We start from the raw sequence: 21,052 nt of genomic DNA on the forward strand, positions 1-21,052 counted from the left end.
CTGCAATATCCTAAGAACCTCCAATCATCCATGTCTGTTTCCACATTAGTGTCTGTCACATAGATTAAAGCACTAACCTCACTAGGATGATATATCCTTGTAAAATGGTCACTCAGTTGCCTGAGTCTTGTACTGTAAATGAGTTTGCTGGTCATCTTTCTCTTTATATGCCCTCCACAGCAATTTCTTCTTCTGCAGCTCATGCTTAATGATATTACTCATCAATTTAACTCCTACCCGATTAACCCTCCTTACCCTAGATATATAATTTAATACTAATTTCTCCAGATGACACTTAACTATATCCCATGTACTACTAACATCCTTACTCTGCAATGTTTTATGCTGCGGTAGAGATTTAAGCAATAACTAACTGTATATTTTATCTTACTGGCCTTAATCTCATACCAGATTGCTTCAAATGAACAGCCACCCTTCTTCCTACTCTCTCATCCTTTCCCCATCCTCCATAAAATGAAAAATTTGATCTACTGAAATTCTGTATAACCCTTTCAGAAGTTTGTAAGTCTCAATCATATTACTCCTCTTTGTCCTGTTTGCTAATGTCTGCATCCAACAAATTCTCAATCCGTTTTCATGATCAGTATTCCACAATCTTTATATCATTTTTTATCATTCTCCTTGAACTCTCTCCACTGTATGAGAATCGCCACCGAAACTGGGAGACCAGACCTCTGCACAATAGTCCAAGTGAAAACATATCAAGATCTTGTAGAGAGGCAAAATGACTTCCTTATCTTATCATGTCAAGGTTTGTTACAGCATTGCAGTTATCATTTCAGTTGCAGTCTTTGCAATATGGACCCTGAACTTCAACTTCCAATATACTAACAGTACACGATCCCTAGCCTGATAATTTCTCTAGCATAATCCCACCATATAATATGACATAGGATATCTCATAACACCAAAGTGCGTGACTTGACAACATTTGCTAACGTTGAACTGATAGCCATTTTCACATGCCCACAATTCCAGATTGTTGAAATCATTCTATAAGTGTCATTCTATAATCTTCCAGATTTGTCCTGAACTATGGATGCAGTTTTCTTGTTGATTGGTCTCCTCCCCTCTTGTCGAGTTCCCTGTAATGAGCAGTGAATTTTCTTCTCTGTTTTAAACTTGGAATACCATGAGCAGGCATACCTAATAATAATAATGTGAGACGGACACCTACCTCATATTGAAAATATTGATGTTTTATTGAATGATATAATCACGTAATCACAAGAAAGATATTTATTTAACCAAATATTTCGGTCTGGAAATAGCAGACCATCGTCGGTGGTATTACAAGAACCGTTTAAAAAATATACAAGCTAGAATACTAACAATAGATCGTTGAAATTAGAACATGCCGCGTGATGTTATATCACTAAGTATGAAACGAAATATTTTGAAGTAGAAACATGATTGAATTTGCTATTAAAAAAAAAAAAAAAAAAAAAATTAATGAGTAATCTTGATTAGGCTTTCCCAGATTTTTGATATAGATATGCAGTCATTACGATTCAGGTTGGGATGATGGAGCAAGGCCTCCACGCTTTCCTTGAACAAACGTTCGAACCTATAACGGGATCTATGTAAGAGGCGCGTTTTGGACCAAAGGATGCTGTGGTCAGTTTCAATCCCGTGTTGAGCCAAACCAGACTTTTCAGGTTTATTGTGAAGAATGGATGATTGATGTTCTTGGATTCTTTTTTCAAGAGAACGTCCAGTCTGTCCAAAGTAAGAGAGATCACAGTTGCATATAAGAGAGATCGTAATGACTGCATATCTGTATCAAAAATCTGGGAAAGCCTAATCAAGATTACTCATTAATTTTTTTTTTTTTTTTTTTTTTTTTTTTTTTTTTTTTAATAGCAAATTCAATCATGTTTCTACTTCAAAATATTTCGTTTCATACTTAGTGATATAACATCACGCGGCATGTTCTAATTTCAACGATCTATTGTTAGTATTCTAGCTTGTATATTTTTTAAACGGTTCTTGTAATACCACCGACGATGGTCTGCTATTTCCAGACCGAAATATTTGGTTAAATAAATATCTTTCTTGTGATTACGTGATTATATCATTCAGTCTTATGTCGCAAGTATCCTTAAAACAACAAATTGATGTTTTATTGTAACTGTCCTTTATATTCTTAGTAACCTAAAAAGATTTACTTGATTAATAATCCATCTCTCTTAACCAATTATCCCACTCTTTTTCACATTGATGTTAAGTTTTGCTTCTTGCTTCTACAGATACTTCCATAGTCAATGTTCATCATCAGAATTGGCATCACTAATTTCTCTTCCTCATTCTAAGCCTGTTAAAACATGCATGCAGCATGTTGTAACAGGCTGAAAAAAAAAAAAAAAAAAAAAACATGTTAAATTAGAACATCATTGTTACTGTAAGAAAACTATCTATACGAAAGAATATTTCTCTGATGTTTTCTTAAATAGAATATAGCTTTGATGTAGCTTCTAATTAATTTTTAATTTTATTTGTATTTTTATTTAATTTTTTTTTAATATATATTATATTTTCACTAGAGGTCATGCCAGTAGAATAACCGTTGATCAAATAATTGTCTCTTTAGCATACTGTGTGAAATGTAACTCAGCTTGTCCTTGTATATTTGTGTATACTCCAGATGATGACCTTAATATGAAGGTCAAAACGTCGGGAAATTAAAATAGTTATTTATAACACGGTTGTGAAATCTATAATTTCTAAACTGAATGCTGATCACCGTGTAACACTAAAAGAAAGGCAGTATAGTTATTACTGACAAATAAATAAATAAAAAAAATAAATGGGGGGGGGGGGGAGTAATGAACTTTTTTCCTCTTTAATGGTAATTCTGTATATTAAAGGTTATTCAACCAATAGTACATTAATATTGTGGTTGGACAAAAGGTAAGAAGATGAAACTTATCATTTGGATTGGAAGATATACATATTGTAATCTTCAGGAAATACAACACAGGATGAGACAATTCCATAGGAAAGCAACAGGGAATGAATGAAAAGGAAGAAAATTAGGTAAAAGGACAAATGATGCAATCCTTCTTTTACAGGACAAATTCCCTCCAGATATCACGTGGCTCTTTGCGCATGTATTATATTCTGGTTATTTTGTATGACAAAATGCTTTCTACCTACAAAAAGAAGGCACAGTCATGGACTTGCCATTATTCTCCCCTCTACCATTGCTAACTTTTATATGGAATATTTTGAGCAACGTGCTCTAGATTCCTTTCCTTTAAAATCCAGTCTGGCTTAGATATGTTGATGATGTTTTTGCTATCTGGCCTTATTGCCGCTAGATATTAGACACTTTCCTCAGCTGCCTAAACAAACAGCACAAAAGCATACAGTTTTCCTGAGATGGAAAAGCAGAACACACGTTTCTAGATACACTTGTCCTTCTGGCAGTCTTTCCTTCTCTGTTTACTGGAAACCGACTCATACTGGCTAGTATATACACAGAAACTCCCACCACCACCACCACCACCACCAAACACAAAAACTAGGTGCCATTAATACTCTAAAAAAACAGGGCTTTGAAGATGTGCTCCAATGAACAAGCGCTTAAAGACGAATTTAAAATTATCAGTAATACTTTCCTAAAAAAATGGTTACAGCCAAAACACTATCAACAAAATTCTCTGCAAGACCTCACTGAAAAACAAAGATAAACTAGACTACAATAAAACTATAACCATTCCATACATTAAATGGACATCAAATAAATGTCCTTAAAAAACAACCTTAAAGCCACCTTTAAACTTCCTGCAAAATTAAGAAGCTTAACTCATTCAAAGACCCACTCCCTCCACTGGCCCACCCTGGAGTATACCGTATTTATTGCACCTATAATCTACCATATATAGGGGAAACAGGACGCACAATTCCTATAAGACAAAAGGAACATAAATGACACATTAAATTTAATAATTATGGTGAAGACCTTTCTGACCATGCTGTAAACACTTTACATAGAATTGACTGGAAAAGCACTAGCTGTTTACATTACACCGAAACATGGTATGAATGTAAATTTAAGGAAGCCTGTGAGATTCTTACCACCACCACCACCACCCCAATCTGAACAATAATGATGGTCTAAAAATCCCAAGCATATGGAAGGCACATATTCTACCCAAGGGCCCTTTCTCCCTAAGAGTTAACTATAAACAGGATCTTAAATCTAATATAACAATTGTCATGTTAAATTAGGACATCATTGTTACTGTAAGAAAACTATCTATATGAAAGAATGTTTCTCTGATGTTATCTTAAATAGAATATTGCTTTGATGTGGTTTCTAATTAATTTTTTAATTTTATTTGTATTTTTTATTTAATTTTTTAATTTTATTTGTATTTTTTATTTAATTTTTTTTTTAATATATATTATATTTTCATTAGAGGTCATGCGAATAGAATAACCGTTGATCAAATCATTGTCTCTTTAGCATACTGTGCGAAATGTAACTAGCTTGTCTTTGTATATTTGTGTATACTCCAGATGATGATCTTAATATGAAACTCGAAACGTCGGGAAATTAAAATAGTTATTTATAACACGGTTGTAAAGTCCATGATTTTTAAAATGAATAACTATACTGCAGTCATCTGGAGGATTCAGCCTTTTGATTCTGAATGATGTAATCATTTAAACTTTGAATATTTTTTTTAAAAAGAATTCTGTATTTAGAGAAAGAATGAAAGTGCATTCATTCTTTCTAAATCCCCCCCCCCCCATGTTTTACCACTCTAGCCACATTTTTCATCATCTTTAATTCTGATTGTGAATATCATTATATTTTATTTTTTATAAACTATGACATGCTTTTTGTCCTTTATTGTCAGTACTTTCCCTCGTAAGTTTTCTTAGAAGGTTAGCTTATCTGCATTCAAGTACAAATGCAGACATCAGTGGCGTTGTATGCCCATTTAGATTGGATGTGTGCTGTCGTGTAGCTTATAACCCCTGCTACAAAATTCACTTCAATTTGACCATATGATTGCATTTTTATTGATATATAAAAGTTGATTTAAGAGTGCATAGTGCATCAGTTCTCATCGTAATTGGTGCAATGCAATATGGAAAGCATAAAGGTCAAATTAACAGTAGTTAATGCTTCATGCATGCTGTTTATGTGAGAAGCACAAAGGGTTTACGCTTCATGGTGAGATTAGATTGTTATTGACAAATACTAGAGTGAGACACAGATAATTTGAATTTTCAGAGGATTCAGAGATGAGTGATCAAGATGGTGACAGTTCTGTAGAATATTCCCTATGAAAATAGGTTGAAGGTTTGTGGATTACAAAGTTTAGTTGATAGGTGGAAAAGAAGGGATGCGATAGAAACTTTTAAGATATTAAAGAGGTTTTATAAAATTGCTGCAAGCAAAATTTTTTCAATATATAACAAATAGAGAACTAGGGGCCGTCCATGGAAGTTATGTAAGCGCATCGTTAGTAATGATGCAGACCAGATTTTTTTGCGTGGAGAGTGGTGAATGAGTGGAATGGATTGCTAGAAAAAATAAAACTATAGTTTGGTTATATATATTGGTTGTGAGTTACCTGACGGTGAATGGATTCAAGGAGAGGTATGGTAGGATTTGTGTATATAATGGTTAATTTGGGTCTTCTACAATAAGTCTCTGGACTCCATGGAGCTGCCAGATTTTTTGCATAAAGAGTGTTGAGTGAGTGGAATGGATTGCCAGAATTGGTTGTGAGTTACCTCATGGTGAATGGATTCAAGGAAAGGTATGATAGGATTTGTATGTATAATGGTTAATTTGAGTCTCCCACAATAAGTCTCTGGAAACCATGGAGATGCCGTAAAATAATAAAAATAAAAATTTACTTTTGACCTGTGTCCAATTCCTTTCCCTCTTCTTCACATTCCTTTCATATATATATATATATATATACTATCACATGTATACTTTGACATATATATACTATTTGTGCAGAGCACTAATGATAATTTTGTTGTTAAACAATGTGTTTTTCTTTTTTCATGATTTGTCATTTAATATAAATGGCACTTTACTCCTTAGTACTATACTATAAAAAATTTTGTTTGTTATATTATAAAGTTAGACCTTTATTGTTTGCATTTAAGGTATGGAATGATATATAACATATGATTTTTATCACATTATATAAAATTAGATTATTCATAATTGCATTTCTGTACACTAGGGTGGATCCATGCTGTTTTTACACCAGAGGATACTTTAGTGTTTGGTGGTAATTTCTTACATAGTTATGGAATTGAAAAACAGTTAAGAATTGCTGAAGTAGAAGATGCAACACATGTGAGTAAATAGTTATATTTTTCCATTGTGATTGCTAAGCTATTAGAGGTGTATTTCAGAGACAAAATGTTATGAAATAAGTGCCTTTGATATTATTCTGCCACATGTTGGTTAGTCTAAAAATTATTCTAGTAAAGGGATAAGGGTGTTTTCCCATCTGTTGATATCTTAGTGTTAATTACCAAAGCAGTCACCTGGGTATTGAAAATACATCTAAAACTTTTTATAATAACAGGTAATATACTTGTACTCTTCCAGGAGAATAATAGTGTTTGTTTATAGTAGATATTTAAAGTAACCTATGGTGAAGCCAGCCATTCTAATATATGATTGATTTACATTAATGTAGTTTTGTGCACAGACTTGGAGGGTTTTTTCAATCCTATGGAAAAGATTGTCTGGGTGGGGGTGGGACCAGTAGTGGAAGAAAAATTTGTTCTGTAAATTTGGCATGGAACTCTGAAAAGGTGTTGAATAACTGCTGCATGTGTCTTAACAGCTTCTTAATTGGATGCAGACCCACTGGTGTAAGTTGTTAATTTGTAGTAGGTTCTTAGACCTGTAAATTAAAAGAAATACTGCAAAGTGTACAGGTACAGTATTTCTTAAACTTGAAGTTTAAGTAAAAGTTATGAAATTTGTTTTGGTAATAACACTAGTGTTTGAAAACTTCTTTATCCATGCAGTACAAAAATTCTAAATTTCAGATTTAGAACTTATGAGTATTTCACCTAATATTTTGATTTTAATGGTACACACTGCACATATTTAGTTCATTATGAAGATTTCATAAAATTATTCTGTGACATTAATTTAAGCTAATGTAACATTTTGAAATTTAAATAATTCTGTATTTTCATTTTTATGATTTCATACTCTCCTAATTCTTTCTTATATCTTCCAGTATTGTTTTCATGCCATATTATTATTAGACCTCCATGGAGTCAATGACTCATTGCAGAAGGTCCTCCATCACAAGCAGCTCATCATATTTTGACTTGAATGCATTCACTGTCTCCACACTTCCAGTCAATGCCTTCCAACTACCCACAGCTCTCCATGCAAAAAACCTACTCCTCATCTCTTTGTTCACACCTTCCTTATATCGCTTCCATGAATGGCCTCTTGTTCTCTCTATCTCCACCAAATTCTATGAAAAATCTGATCTAGATTACTACTGTCATAACCACTTACCAACTTATTTGTCTTGTTCATGCTCCCCTCATTCTTCTATCCACTAGACTTTGCAATTTGCATTCCCTCAATCCGCCTTCATACTCTACATTCCAGAGACTAGAAAGTGCTGTAGTCAGTCATCTTTGAACCGTTTCTAACATCTTGTCATACTTTTGAAAACCTGGTGACCCAATTTGTGTACAGCAATCCATGTGTGATCTGATCAAGGCATTATACAGCAGAATCATAACAGCCTTACTCCTATGTGTCAGTGTTTTCTGAATCATTGCTATAATGCACTGTGCTGACCTCAAAATTTTAGCAAAATGTCCTTGAAATTTCAGGTCCTTATACGCCAACAGCTGAAGATCCTTCACCTTCTCTATGATATCCTCACGAATCTTATACTCTGCATCCCACTTGTGGCCCCCCCCCCGTTCCTCCATGTGAGGCACCTGTTCGTGGTGGAGGGGACCTCCCTGTGATGGCACCAGCCTTTTTCATTTTCTCCCTCTACTTTGACACACATTCCACTCTACTTCTCCTGAGTCTTTTTTACTATCCTATTTTCGAGACTACCATCACTGGGATCCAATGCCTTGCCATCATGTTTGTCATGCAATGCGACCCATGGACATCTGGAAAGGGGATCCTGGTAGTCTTGCGCTACTTTGGCCTCCGCTTTGACAAGACAGGTGTTCTAGATATCCAGCCAGGATTGATTGGCTAGTGGACTTGTCTGCTAGGATCAAGGGTGTTGCAGTAAGTCTCCTTCCCCCCATGGTCTGGGGGATAGAGCCTAAGGGTTGCTGTGGTGCTCATATGATGTCTAGGGTAACCCTGGCGTTCCACTCTTGAGCTCAGTCATTGCTTGCCGGAGAGTGGATGTCCATGTGTGGTCGCAGGTGGGTGGGGAGCTCTGGTGCTGAACCATAAACCGCTTGAGCATGAATCCTTCATTCTGAATTATTTCCTGGTCCCTAACAAAGCCCCAACCAAGTATTGATACCATTGATACACCTTTCATCAACAAAAGAAAGAAACAAAAGATATGTGATACCAGTATAAATGAATTAGATTTTCTAATCATTGATACTGCAGGTGAAAAGCCAATAAGGGAAAATGTCATCCTTTTTCATTCAGGACTGACAGATTCTCCCATAATAAAGAAACTGTATTCTGGCGATGTCCTCGTAGAAACATCATGTCAGCAGCATTCAGAAAAACTACTCAGAGCAACACTCCTGTAGAGGAGGGATCGCCTAGATGTCCCTGATAGGGAGATATGTTCTGAGCTGAAAGATCAGGGGATGACAGGTATGAGATGCATCGTGATCGGTAGGGGATGGTCACCTGGTTCCAACCAGAAACATCATCCTTACATTTGATACTCCTAAGCCTCCAACATCTGTTAAAGCAGGGTATTTCAATTATCCTGTTCGACTGTACATTCCTAATCCACTGTGCTTCAAATGCCAGAATACAAACATGCCTAAACTGCCTGTCATGGCTCTGCCACTGTGCCTGACATGGTAGTAAAGAGCATGATAACCAGTCTTGCTCTGCCAAGAAAGCGTAAACTGTCAGGGAGATCACCCAGCATACTTCCATGCATGTCAGAAGTGGAACGATGAGAAAGAAATACAAAAAATAAAAACAGAATAGAACATATCACAATTCCAGAAGAAAGTTAGCCACCACACCTTCTCTGAGATCCTCTTATGCTGAGAAGGTAACAGTAAAAAAAATGTCAATAGCAACTCAAACTCGCATGTCTATTCCACCATTTGGTAATTTCACCATATCCAAACTTTGCAATCATGACTGTTCTCTGTTGAGCGTATCAATCACACAATGTACAGCCCCTCTCTGAAAAATGGTTCCATTCAATGAGAACCTACTTGTAAAAAAATTTATGTCAAGGTTATTAGACCCTTCCACTGAAAAAATGGATACTTCAGTGCCCATTGAAAACAAATCGAACTTACCTTGTGATCCTGATGCACCTAATGATGTACAGTCATACCCCAACTTACGTGAATCTGGAGTTACACGGCTTCTTGTATGTACATATTCCTGTTCCGCCTCACCACTAGTCGTATGTTTCCGGTGCCGGCCGCATTCTCCAGTGTTGCACATGCTGTGAAGAAGCACTGATGTGTTTCACGCATTCTCCATTCATACACGAATTTTATAGTCTACAAACCTTGCGATTGTTTAATGTTATGTTCTTGATACAAATTTTATCATATAAAAAATAATAATGCCGTCCAAAAGAAGCAAGCCCGATTCTGATGTAGCTAGCAAGAAAAGAAAAACATAGACTTTGGAAACAAAACTCAACATTATTAAGGATTTTAAAGGCGGAATGAAAATTTGTGAGCTAGCAGAGAAGTTCAGTCTACACAAATCCACAGTAAGAACAGTCATAAAAGAAAGGTTTACAGATTTTGGAGGACATAGATTCTAATGGGGAACGAATTGTAGCCACAAGGCAAGGAATAAAAAAATCATTGGCTTGCTATGAAGAAATTTTGCTTGACAAGAAAAAGACATTATGCCGTCAGACGAATCTATTAGATTTTATGAAACGATCGACATAGAAATAACTTTCTTTTTATTATGTACAAAAAACTACAATTATGATTATATTTCTTTAAAAAAAAAAAAAAAAAAGTGTTTTTGTAAATCTTTGGTCCCAATTAACTAATATTTGAATGTTTGTATATATAAATTACATGCAAAATTATACCCAGAGTTATGCGAATTCGACTTACGTGCTTTTTGTAGGTCCCACCTACCGTGTAACTTCAGGGTATGACTGTATTGGATATTTTTCCACAGGAAGAGATGGACACTGGTTTTTCCATACTTCTCAAAATCTAATGAAAAATATAAACCTGATAAGGACAAGTCCTCAACTCCCAGAAACCAGACAAATCTATGAAGCCTAAACAATAGGAACATTTTTATAATTGAAAAACTGCCTTGGATTTCACCAGCATATCGATTATATCAAGCACCTGCTGTAGAAACAAACCTTTTTGCTTCTATCTGTAGGAAACTTATTTAAAACCAACCAAGGCTCTTACCATCAAGAATATCACTCTTGTATGCAAGGACACAATTGCTGATGGCCCTGCATATGGTGGAGTAGCTATTCTCATGAGCAGTCATACTTTATTTCATCATATTCATCATGATACTGCTCTGGAAGCAATAGTGATTTGCCTAATCTGTGGGTGTATCTAATCACAGTATGCTGAATATATTTACCACCACGTTCTGAACTAAATGAAACAGAATTCAATAATCTCATAATACAATTGCCTCAGCCCACTCCTAATGAACGACTTTAATGGACATAACACTCTGTGCAGTAGTGCCAGTATGAATAGACAAGGTCATATTGTTGAGCAACTGCTCAATAACCATGACCTCTCCCTTATTAATGATGGAGCAAATACCTCCTTCCACATACCTACCCGCTCTTATTAAGCAGTTGATCTTACAATATGCTCCCCTGCTGTTTCCACTGTTCACATGGAATGTTGATGAAAACATATACGGAAGCAATAATTTTACTCTTATGAGTACTATGTCTTCACAGGACCCATATCCTTTTATCCAGATGTCCATGTGGACAATAGACCAGGCTGACTGTAATGCTTTTCCCATCTTGCAAAATTTAATACTGAAGCATGTCACAGATTGTATTTTCCATGCAGCAACCTCAGCAATTCCAAAAACATCATCCTGATTTCCACTCTATTTATGGAATAAAGAGTGCCAAGCAGCCAAAAAAGATCGAAATAGAGCATGGGATATTTTTTGTAGATACCCTATCACAACAAACCTAACCACATTTAAACATGTTTGTGCCAAAACACATCATGCGAGACATCAGAATCAAAAACAATCCTGGATCCAATTTACATCATCGATTAATCAAACAACCCATGCAAAAACTGGCTGGGATAAAATCCAGAAGATGAAAGGTAGATATGGAACACGTCAGTTGTCTACCTTGGAACATATATGATGTATTATTGCTGATCCCAAAGCTGTTGTAGAACACTTTGGACAAAAACTTTTTGAGAAACTGCAACAGATCATATCCTCCTGAATTTTTCATATTGAAAGAGCAGCAAGAGAAGCTTTTAAGATCTGTGCTCTAAGCTCTGTGCCCTTACAGAAGCTTAATCACTTCTGCAAGGGCATAGAGCCATACAGTCAGCCATTTGTTAAAGAGGAATTCAAAAGCATCCTTTTGCTATCTCATCCTAGTGCAGTCAGCCCTGATGACATTCATTACGAGATGATAAAACACCCCTACCATCTTCTATGGATCCCCTTCTCTTACTATAAGTCAATTGTTATTGCTATTCCAAAGCCAGACCAACAATTATCATTCCATTGCTCTCACTAGCTATCTTTGTAAGGTCTTGGACAAATAGTAAACACGAGGCTTCTGTGGTACTTAGAAAGCAACAAACTTCTTTCCAACACACAATATTGCTTTCATAGACACCAGTCAACCTTGGATCATTTGATCTGTTTGGAAACATATTAAAGACACTTTCCTGAATTGAGAACATGTGGTTTCATTGTTCTTTGACATGGAAAAAGGCTATGATACAACCTGGAGATATGGTATATTAAAGGACCAGTTTAATCTTGGTATGAGGGGATACCTTCCTGTTTTTATTAAGAACTTTCCTTCCAGCTGTGTGTTCCAAATCTGGTTGAGTAGCATGTTATCTTCAGCATATCATCAAGAAGAGAGGTTCCTCAAGGCTCTGCCTTAATTGTGACCCTTTTTGATACTAAAGTGAATGCAATTACTCAACATCTTCCTTCCATAATAGGCAATTGTCTTTGTGTTGATGATTTCACAATATACTGTCACTCCTGCAATATGGTTGTCATTGAAAGATAACTTCCACAAGCAATCGATCATATTCCTTCATGGACTCTTTGTCATGAGTCAGGTTATGTCTGTGTACACTTTTGCCAAAAATGCACTCTCCACCCTAATCCTGATTTAAGAATAAGACAAGCTATTATTCCTGTAGTTTCAGAGGCTAAGTTTCTGGGACTCATCTTTGGTAGAAAGCACACTTTCTTTATACATGTTCATCTTAGGGATAAGTGCAAAAAAAAAGCATTGAACATCCTCCACATCTGTCTATCGAATGGAGTGCTGATCAGTGTTCCTTGCTCTGTGTTTATCATGCACTTGTATGTTCAAAGATTGATTATGGGGTCCCAGGTTTACAGTTCTGCAAGGGAGAGCACACTTTGGTAGTTGGACCTGGTTCATCATAATCAAGAATTCCAATTAGCTACCAGTAATTTTTGCACATCACCTAATTCAAAAACTTTGTTGGATCAAATGAACCCCCCCCCCATCACTTGGATGAAACAATGTCTCTTAATTATGACCTAAAAATTCTGCCCTTCCAGATCACTATACAAGGACTAATCTCTTTTCTCTATGTTTGCGGTCCTGTATCACATATGCCAGACTGCCATCCATCCATTTGGTATGCATGTTAAAAAGGCTATGGAAGCTATTGGCATCAGTGCTGACAACATTACCCACATCAACCAAAACTGCATTCCTCCCTAGCAGGCTTGCATCCTATCCTGCAACCTTTCACTTTGTCAACTACAGCAGTGTCGTCCACCCTCATCTGTGTCTGCCTTCAACTGTTCAATGCACACAGAGTAGCCTGCTCTAATTTCTTGCCCATCTGTTCTGATGATTCAAGATCAGATGTTGACCGTGCTCCCTAACATTACAAACTCTAACCAGATCTCACCTGATTGCAGTAACTATACAGCAGAATTGCATGCCATTCAGCTTGCACTTGTGCATATCAAAAAAACTCTTGCCAGAAGTGTATAATTGATACAGACTCTTTGGGTTCTTTACAATGGTTATCTCCTCTCTGGTGTATAAGCCACATCCAGTGCTTGGTGAAGTGCTTCAACTCTTGCACAAAATAAGGACCCTTAATTTCGATGTTTAGTTGTGTTGGATTCCTAGCTACATTGGAATTAAGCGAAATGACATCACAGATGCAGCTGTTCAATCATCTCATACTTTCTCAATCTACTGTTTGATGGTTCCCTTATACTGACTACACTCGGGTTATAAAATCAAAGTTAATTGCACAATGGCAATACTCATGGCAGGAAGCACTGACGAACAAATCACATGAGATTAAGCCTGACATTAAGCACTGAAGAAGAACAGAAGAGAGGAAGTTATTCTTACTAGGCTCTGCATGGGTCACAGTCATCTCACACATTCTTATTTACTGAGGGCTGATTACTCAGCTCTGTGTGAGAAATGCAACACCTGTCTTACCTTTAGTCATATTCTGGTTGAGTGCAGGCACTTCGCACAAGAGAGAAATGACATATTTTTAGTTATCTGGCTGAGTCCTATACACTCAGCCTGATATTATCAGACTCAGACAGATTGCACATTTTTAGGTTTTTAAAATAAACATTCATGTATTCAAAAACATTTGATTATGGATTTATATATGTAGATGCATTGTAAATACTAAACTTTGTACATATATTTTATTTACTTGCTTTACTTAATCCTATCTCTTCAAAGTTTTTTCCAACTAACCGCAACTGTACTCGATAAGGTGGTTAGGCCTCTGCCTCTCAGTGTGTCCTATGCCTGTAGATGCGTGTGTTCATGGGGTAGGTTGTCTGTTCTGGGGGGACAAAAAGCTTGAGTTTCGGGGCACCCCCCCTCCATCTCCATATAAAACCGGCTAACTCACTTTTTCGAAAGAGACTAGACAAGGTTCCTCCCATCACTGATGGGAATCGAACCCAGATCTTTCTGACTAAAGGGCTTTATCTGTACCAAATAAGCTAAGGAGGCTCACGTATTTATACTATTTGCTATTTTATCTTCTTGTAACTATTTATTTACCTACCAACACCCTGTATACTGTTGTAACTTGTGTCTCCTGGCACAGTATGATCTTTGTTGTCCTTCCACCATCAATCAAACCATCTGTTCTTCGCAAAATTTAAACCTTATGCTTTGCTACATTGAACTGGTAGGCTTTCTCATTTATTTGCCCATTTAGAAAGTCTATTCAAGTCCACTTGCAAACCTACAACATCCATTCTGCTCCTTTTAGTTCTTCCCAACTTTGCATCATCTGCAAGTAACAATCTAGATTACCAGTGTACTCTTTCCCAGTATTGTTTACATACAAATTAAATAGCAGTGGTCCCAAAACAGACCCCTGGGACACACCACTAATTGACCTTCCTTGTTTGGAATATCTAACCTCATCTGTTCCAGTTTAATTATCAGCGTGTCATGTGACAACCTATCAAAGGCTTTAGCAAAATCTAAATATACCACTGTATATGCATCCCCCTTCATCAATGCATTTGTCACCTTGGTGAGATGTTGTAGAAAGTAAGTAGATTTCTAAAACATGATCTTCCTTTAGCAAACCCATGCTGTCCATCAAAGAGGATGTTGTTGTCATCAACCCAGTTCTGAATCCTGGTCCTCATTATCCTCTCTAACACCTTTACCACAACTTCATGCAAACAGATTGGTATTCCGAAGCCTTAGTGTTATCACTCCCTTTATTTGCCCTCTTTCCACTTCTCTGGAACTTGGGCAAATTTAAGACTCATGTTAAAAAAGTAAGTAAAGTATTTTTACTAAAATAAAGAGCCAAAAGGCTTCAATTCAGTGATGCAAAATTATATAAATTAAGTATATATTAAATCCAACATAATTTCAGAGCCGAATACAGAAACTATAAAAGTTTTGTATTTGAAACGTGTTTGAACTCGTAGTATGGCGGTGAATGTATTCTTGCAAGCTCTCCGATCAACTTTCAAATATGAAACTGTTATAGTTTCAATGTGAAACTTTTATAATTTCTGTATTCAGCTGCTCTGAAATTATGTTTGATTTAATATCCACTTAATTTATATAATTTTGCTTCCCCAAATTGAAGCCTTTAGGCTCTTTATTTTAGTAAATACTTTACGCACCAACAGAAAGTTTGCTTATGGAAAATGCACCTCTCTGATGCTTCGAGTTCCTTAGTACTGAGAGTTTCTGCTCTCTTAGGTTTCTGCCTGGTCTCTGATGAAAACCAATGGGTTTGAAACAGCTGTCAGACTAGTGAAACCTTATCAAAATGGACCAATAGTAGGCGAATATATGAGCACTTCGGCGTGTGTGCTTGCTATTAGGTTTGGCTAGAGCAACTCGTACCATGACGGCGAATGTATTCCTGCAAGCTCTCATTTCAAATACAAAACTTTTATAGTTTGTGTATTCAGCTTTGAAATTATGTTGGATTTAATATCCTTTAATTTATGTAAGTAAAGCTGTTATTAACTACCAGGAATGCTCCCTCTAAACATGCCGTTATATACTAAGTCCTACAGCTTTATTGACACCAAGTTTACTCAATTCCTCATATACTTCCTGCTTGCTCACCATTAGTGACAGCTCCTCATCCCTTCCCACTGCTCTGAAGTTCTGTATGATGTTACTTTCACAAGGATGAAATACCTTTATGAACCACTCATTTAGCATCTCTGCTATATCCTCCTCAGTGGCTAGCATTTTACCATTCTCTTTATTACCAGTATCATCCCTCCATGATCATTCTTTTTTTTATATACTGGCCATGTATTAGTCAAAAAACCTTCCTAGAATTTTTTTTACCTCATTAACTAACTGCTACTCAAACTGCACTTTTTGCTTCACTTACCAAGCAAGTTACTTCTATTGCTTGCTCTTTGTACTCGTGAAAATTGACTGTTATCACCACTCATCATATGCTGCCTCCATAATTTGTTCTTCTTCTTCCAAAGTGCATGTTTCACCTCTTTATTCATCCATTTCACACCTGCCTTATTTGACCTCTTTGACCTTTGGAATGCATTCAGACATTGCTGCTGTCAGACAGTTCCTGAACATGTCCCAAGCAACATTGATCTCCTTTCATTCCAGCTCTTCATTCCATGATATTGCTGTAAACTGTCTCCTGAGCTTGTCATAATCACCAGCCTTATAGTTCCACATATATCCCTTTCTCATAGAAGTCCTCATATGGCTGGCCACCACCTAAGTAATAACTTCATAGTGACTCTCATCAACTGAAGGGTGAATTAACACTTCATTTACAATAACATCCTCTGATGAGTTAATCAAATCGAAGATCGTTGGTCTCTCTGTTACTTACTGCCTAAGGTAGTTGTCCCTTAAAAACTCAAGAAATTCCTTCTCTTTTTCCCTAGATGCGGTCTCTTCATTTCCATTCTTATATTACCATAATTAAAATCACCCATGATGATCACCCTTTTCTTATTGTCTAGACTGATTTGTCTATACATTTTCTTCTTATTGCCCTCCACACTACCAGGTCTATAGCAACACCCAACCAGATATTTCATTCTGTTCACCTTTGCTGCACACCAGACTGCTTCAAAACCAGGGCACTGTTTGCTCCTTTCATCTCCACCTTAGATGGAGATGACGACTCTGTTTATGGTGATATCACCAGCACTTGCCCTCCTCCCCTTCTACTCTGCCTCCTCACAAAAAAATCGTGTGCTTTATGGTGTGGTTTCCATGCAAATCCTTTGTGTTCTGTTGTCATTGTACAGTTTTTTGCCATTTCCTTTGTTCTGTTTCCTCATGATTTTCCTGATAGAATGGGGCTGAGATTTTTTTGTCAAAGAAGATCAGAATGAAGCAACTCTCAGAAATGATAGATTAGAGAGAGAGAGAGAGGAAACATATGCACAAATGTCCCCTTTTGAGATGAGAAGAATCAAAGAGTAGTATAATTCAGAAAACAGGTGAGTAGCACTTGAAGAGGCTGACACATTTGAGTTTTGTTAAGAACAGTGTATGCTGTTTTGCAGACTGGAAAATTTTACCCAACTCATCTGGAAGCTTCCAATTTATTAGCATTAAGTACGTTTCAGTATACTACCTATCTGTCAGCCAGTGTGTCCAGGAACTGTTTTAAAACTATACCATTGAAAGGAAGCAGTACTAAATTTCTCTATGATGTTTGGCTTGATTCTGAAAATATCACTTATATCATATAGAAGAAATGTGGAAAAATAATTAGGGCTTTGTTCTGGAACAGGAATCCAAACATGGTTTTCAGCCACGTCAAACCTTTAGCAAGCAAAATGGTGGTATTACACTATATGATAAACTTATCACCTGGTGGTGCTTAGTGCCACAGAAATTTGACATTTGCTCTTGAGGGGCCTGGGCACCATACCTCGACCTTGTGTATGTTAGTTCACTCCTGGATATATCCACACCAGTGGATATATCCAGGATTGCTAACATAGTCATGGGTCTAGTCTTTTAATTCCATTTACTTTCATACATGTTTGTAAGAGAAGATAAAAATTGTTTAGTGTTGAACCAGTTAACTCAGCCATGATTAAAAAGGGCCTAGATAATTTTTCATTGTGGGAATTGAACATTGGTCTTTTTAATAACTAGATGAAATATGACAAAATCACAGAGAGGCATTCTTGTGTTCTGTGAGGGTTTCAATTTAGTTTTGATTGTGTTCTTATATATATCATAATTAAAGTGAAAGTATGAAACCTCTGTATTCCACACTGTTACCTCCCTGATGAATGGATGTTTTGGGAAAGCTGAAATAATGATTGTCAAAATTTAGTAAAAAAAATAATAATTAAAAAATTATGAATGTAGATTTATATTTTACATTAGAGCAATTATTTGATTTTATTGTTAACCTATTACAAATATCAGTGTTCTTTTATTTAATTTGGATTCTTCATTTACTGTTTATTTAACTTTGTATAACACAGCTTTGTGTATGGTGATTAAGATGCTAACAGAAAAGTGGAAATTATGCTTTTATTTTCTGTATGACATTTTTTTGCATAACATGTAATGTATACCATATGCATACCAAACTGTATCTATTTTATCCATAGGTTCCTGTGAAGTTCCGTTATCCTTTTTATATGGAAATTTTGTGGTATGTACTGCAGCGCTATGTACATTGTGTTTTAGCTAAAAATCATCTTTTATGTAATGAAGATGGCGATCCCGTTGATCCTAATGAATCACCTCCAGATATCCCCAAACAGCAAACTAGTCTAGAAGATCCTCTACCTCAAGAAAATGGTATAATGAGTAGTGAAAAAAGCGATGATCTCAATACCTCAGCAAAGTCAATAATTGCAAATTTAAAGACACCAAGTACCAAAATTATGGGTGATGCACCAAAAACTGTCAGTGGTGATATTAATACAGACTGCAAGATTTTAAATGGAACTGCTGATGTTGTACCAACAGAGGATGCTGGAAAGGAGAATGTAAAAAATGGTCAAAGACCTTATGTACATTTAACAAAACTGGAACTTAGTGGTCTAAAGGTATGATAAAATTCACACTTTTATTTATTTAATAATTAACGGCAGATAATACTTTATGATGTATATTCCTTCTGAGTATATATATCAGAAATTGAATGGTGATAATTACCTCTTGATTATTTTTATTATGTTTAATTTAAAATCAGAATGAAAACACTGGATGTTGATAAAAGAACTTTATACAACATGTGAGAAAAAAAAATCATCTCTCTCTGCTGTTAAATTCAAAATGAAAATGATATATGTGATGTGTGTGTATATAAATATATACCATATTTGCCGGCGTATGAGACGCACCCCCTTTTTTGTACACTTTTTTTTAGGAAAAAAAACTTTATCACTGAATATTATAATGAATTTACAGTATAAATGGTAAATGGTCAGTAATAAATAAGTTTGTATTTGAATTTACAGTATTTCAAATATAAAGTAATAAGTAGGTCTACTTTCAACAAATACCTAATCTAACTAGGAATATTGTAGCAATGTCGATGTTTTTCAGCCATATTTTGCAAAGAAATTTAAAGGCTGAAATTTATGACTGTTCACAACAACTGCAACAATTAGAAAGTTTAAACGAACAGGAACACAGCTGTGATCGTCTATGACAGTGCATGCGCATCCACTGAACTCTATGTAACTGGAATGCAATCACACACTGCAAGGAAGCAAGAAAGAAATTGCATAACTCGGAACAGAGAAAATTTCCAGAAATGAAAGTAATAAAAAACTGATTATCAGGGTATAAGATGCACCCTGTTTTTCAGACCTATTTTCAAAGAAAAAAGTGTGTTTTATATGCTGGCAAATACAGTATACACACACACATGTGTGTGTGTGTGTGTGTAAATAAATTTTTTTACCTTGGGAGTAATGTATATTAGGGTTACCAAGTAATTTTATAAACTTGGTTATTTTACTCCTAATCCCAAGTAAACAAACAGTTAAGTTTGTGCCTGAACATAGCAAGTCTAAAGGTGGTGCGACACCAGGGCAACTCATTGTAAAGGTGGGTAAAGCTCTGATCACTATTCTTAGTATTTTCCATAATGTAAAGCACATCTCACTAAGAGATGTATACTGCAATATATTATGGGTGGGGTCACAACCCAGACCAGTTTCAACCTATTTTGAGGTCTCTTCAGTAGCTAGCCCTAAATACCAAGGTTTTAGTAATACATAGCCTTATCAACTTTACCTATACAAGTTGCTACAAGGTGTTTTTATTTTGAATTAGAATCTCTGTACGAGATATAGATGTAAATAAGTTTTTTTACTTGGGTAATAATGTATGTTAGGTACCAAGTAATTTTATAAACGTGGTTATTTTACTTGTAATCCCAAGTAAGCAAACAGTTAAGTTTGCTTACTTGGGAAAAACACCGTGTAGCAACTTGTATAGGTAAAGGTGATAAGGCTCTATATTACTAAAACCTTGGTATTTAGGGTCTAACTACTCGCTGAGGAGACCTCAAAAAAGGTTGAAATCGGTCTGAGTAGTGATCCCACCCATAATGTATTGCAGTATACATCTCTTAGTGAGATGTGCTTTACATTATGGAAAATACTAAGAATAGTGATCAGAGCTTTACCCACCTGTGCAATGAGTTGCCCTGGTGTTGCACCACCTTTAGACTTGAACTACGTTCAGGTGCAGACTTAACTGTTTGCTTACTTGGGATTAGGAGTAAAATAACCAAGTTTATAAAATTACTTGATAACCCTAATATATATGTGTGTGTGTGTGTGTGTGTGTGTGTGTGTGTAGGTGTGCTTAAGGGCCAAAGCTGTATAAATGAGAGGAGACCTCCACCTAGCCTTTAAAGGAATGCAGAGAACCAACCAGGTCTTTTGACTTGATATCAGTCCTCACCTTCTCGTGGTGCACCCTGATAGGTATGTACCTGGATACTGAACGAATCAGGATGGGCTGGCAAATTTGGAATTTAGCCGGACAAATTGTATTCTTATTGGCTTAAACCACAATATAAAACGATTGTACAACATGGCAAAATTTCATGCCTGCTGGGGCATTGCCAGTTAAACAACCCCCGTTGT

General features: G+C 36.1%; 1 protein-coding gene across 2 annotated transcripts in view; it reads left to right on the top strand.

The window, feature by feature from the left end:
* LOC150102025 (lysine-specific demethylase 2A-like) overlaps window positions 1-21,052 on the top strand; it is a 478,446-nt gene that overhangs the window by 342,488 nt on the left and 114,906 nt on the right. For both annotated transcript variants that reach the window (XM_090400997.1, XM_090400998.1), the window contains exons 9-10: window positions 6,243-6,358; window positions 18,551-18,994. In XM_090400997.1, coding sequence (XP_090257123.1) covers window positions 6,243-6,358; window positions 18,551-18,994 — 560 coding nt within the window. The remainder of the gene's footprint in view (window positions 1-6,242; window positions 6,359-18,550; window positions 18,995-21,052) is intronic.

The sequence above is a fragment of the Typopeltis vanoorti genome, chromosome 11, assembly GCF_054136105.1.
Source record: "Typopeltis vanoorti isolate ZY-2024b chromosome 11, IOZ_Tvanoo_1.0, whole genome shotgun sequence".
Classification (NCBI taxonomy): domain Eukaryota; kingdom Metazoa; phylum Arthropoda; class Arachnida; order Uropygi; family Thelyphonidae; genus Typopeltis; species Typopeltis vanoorti.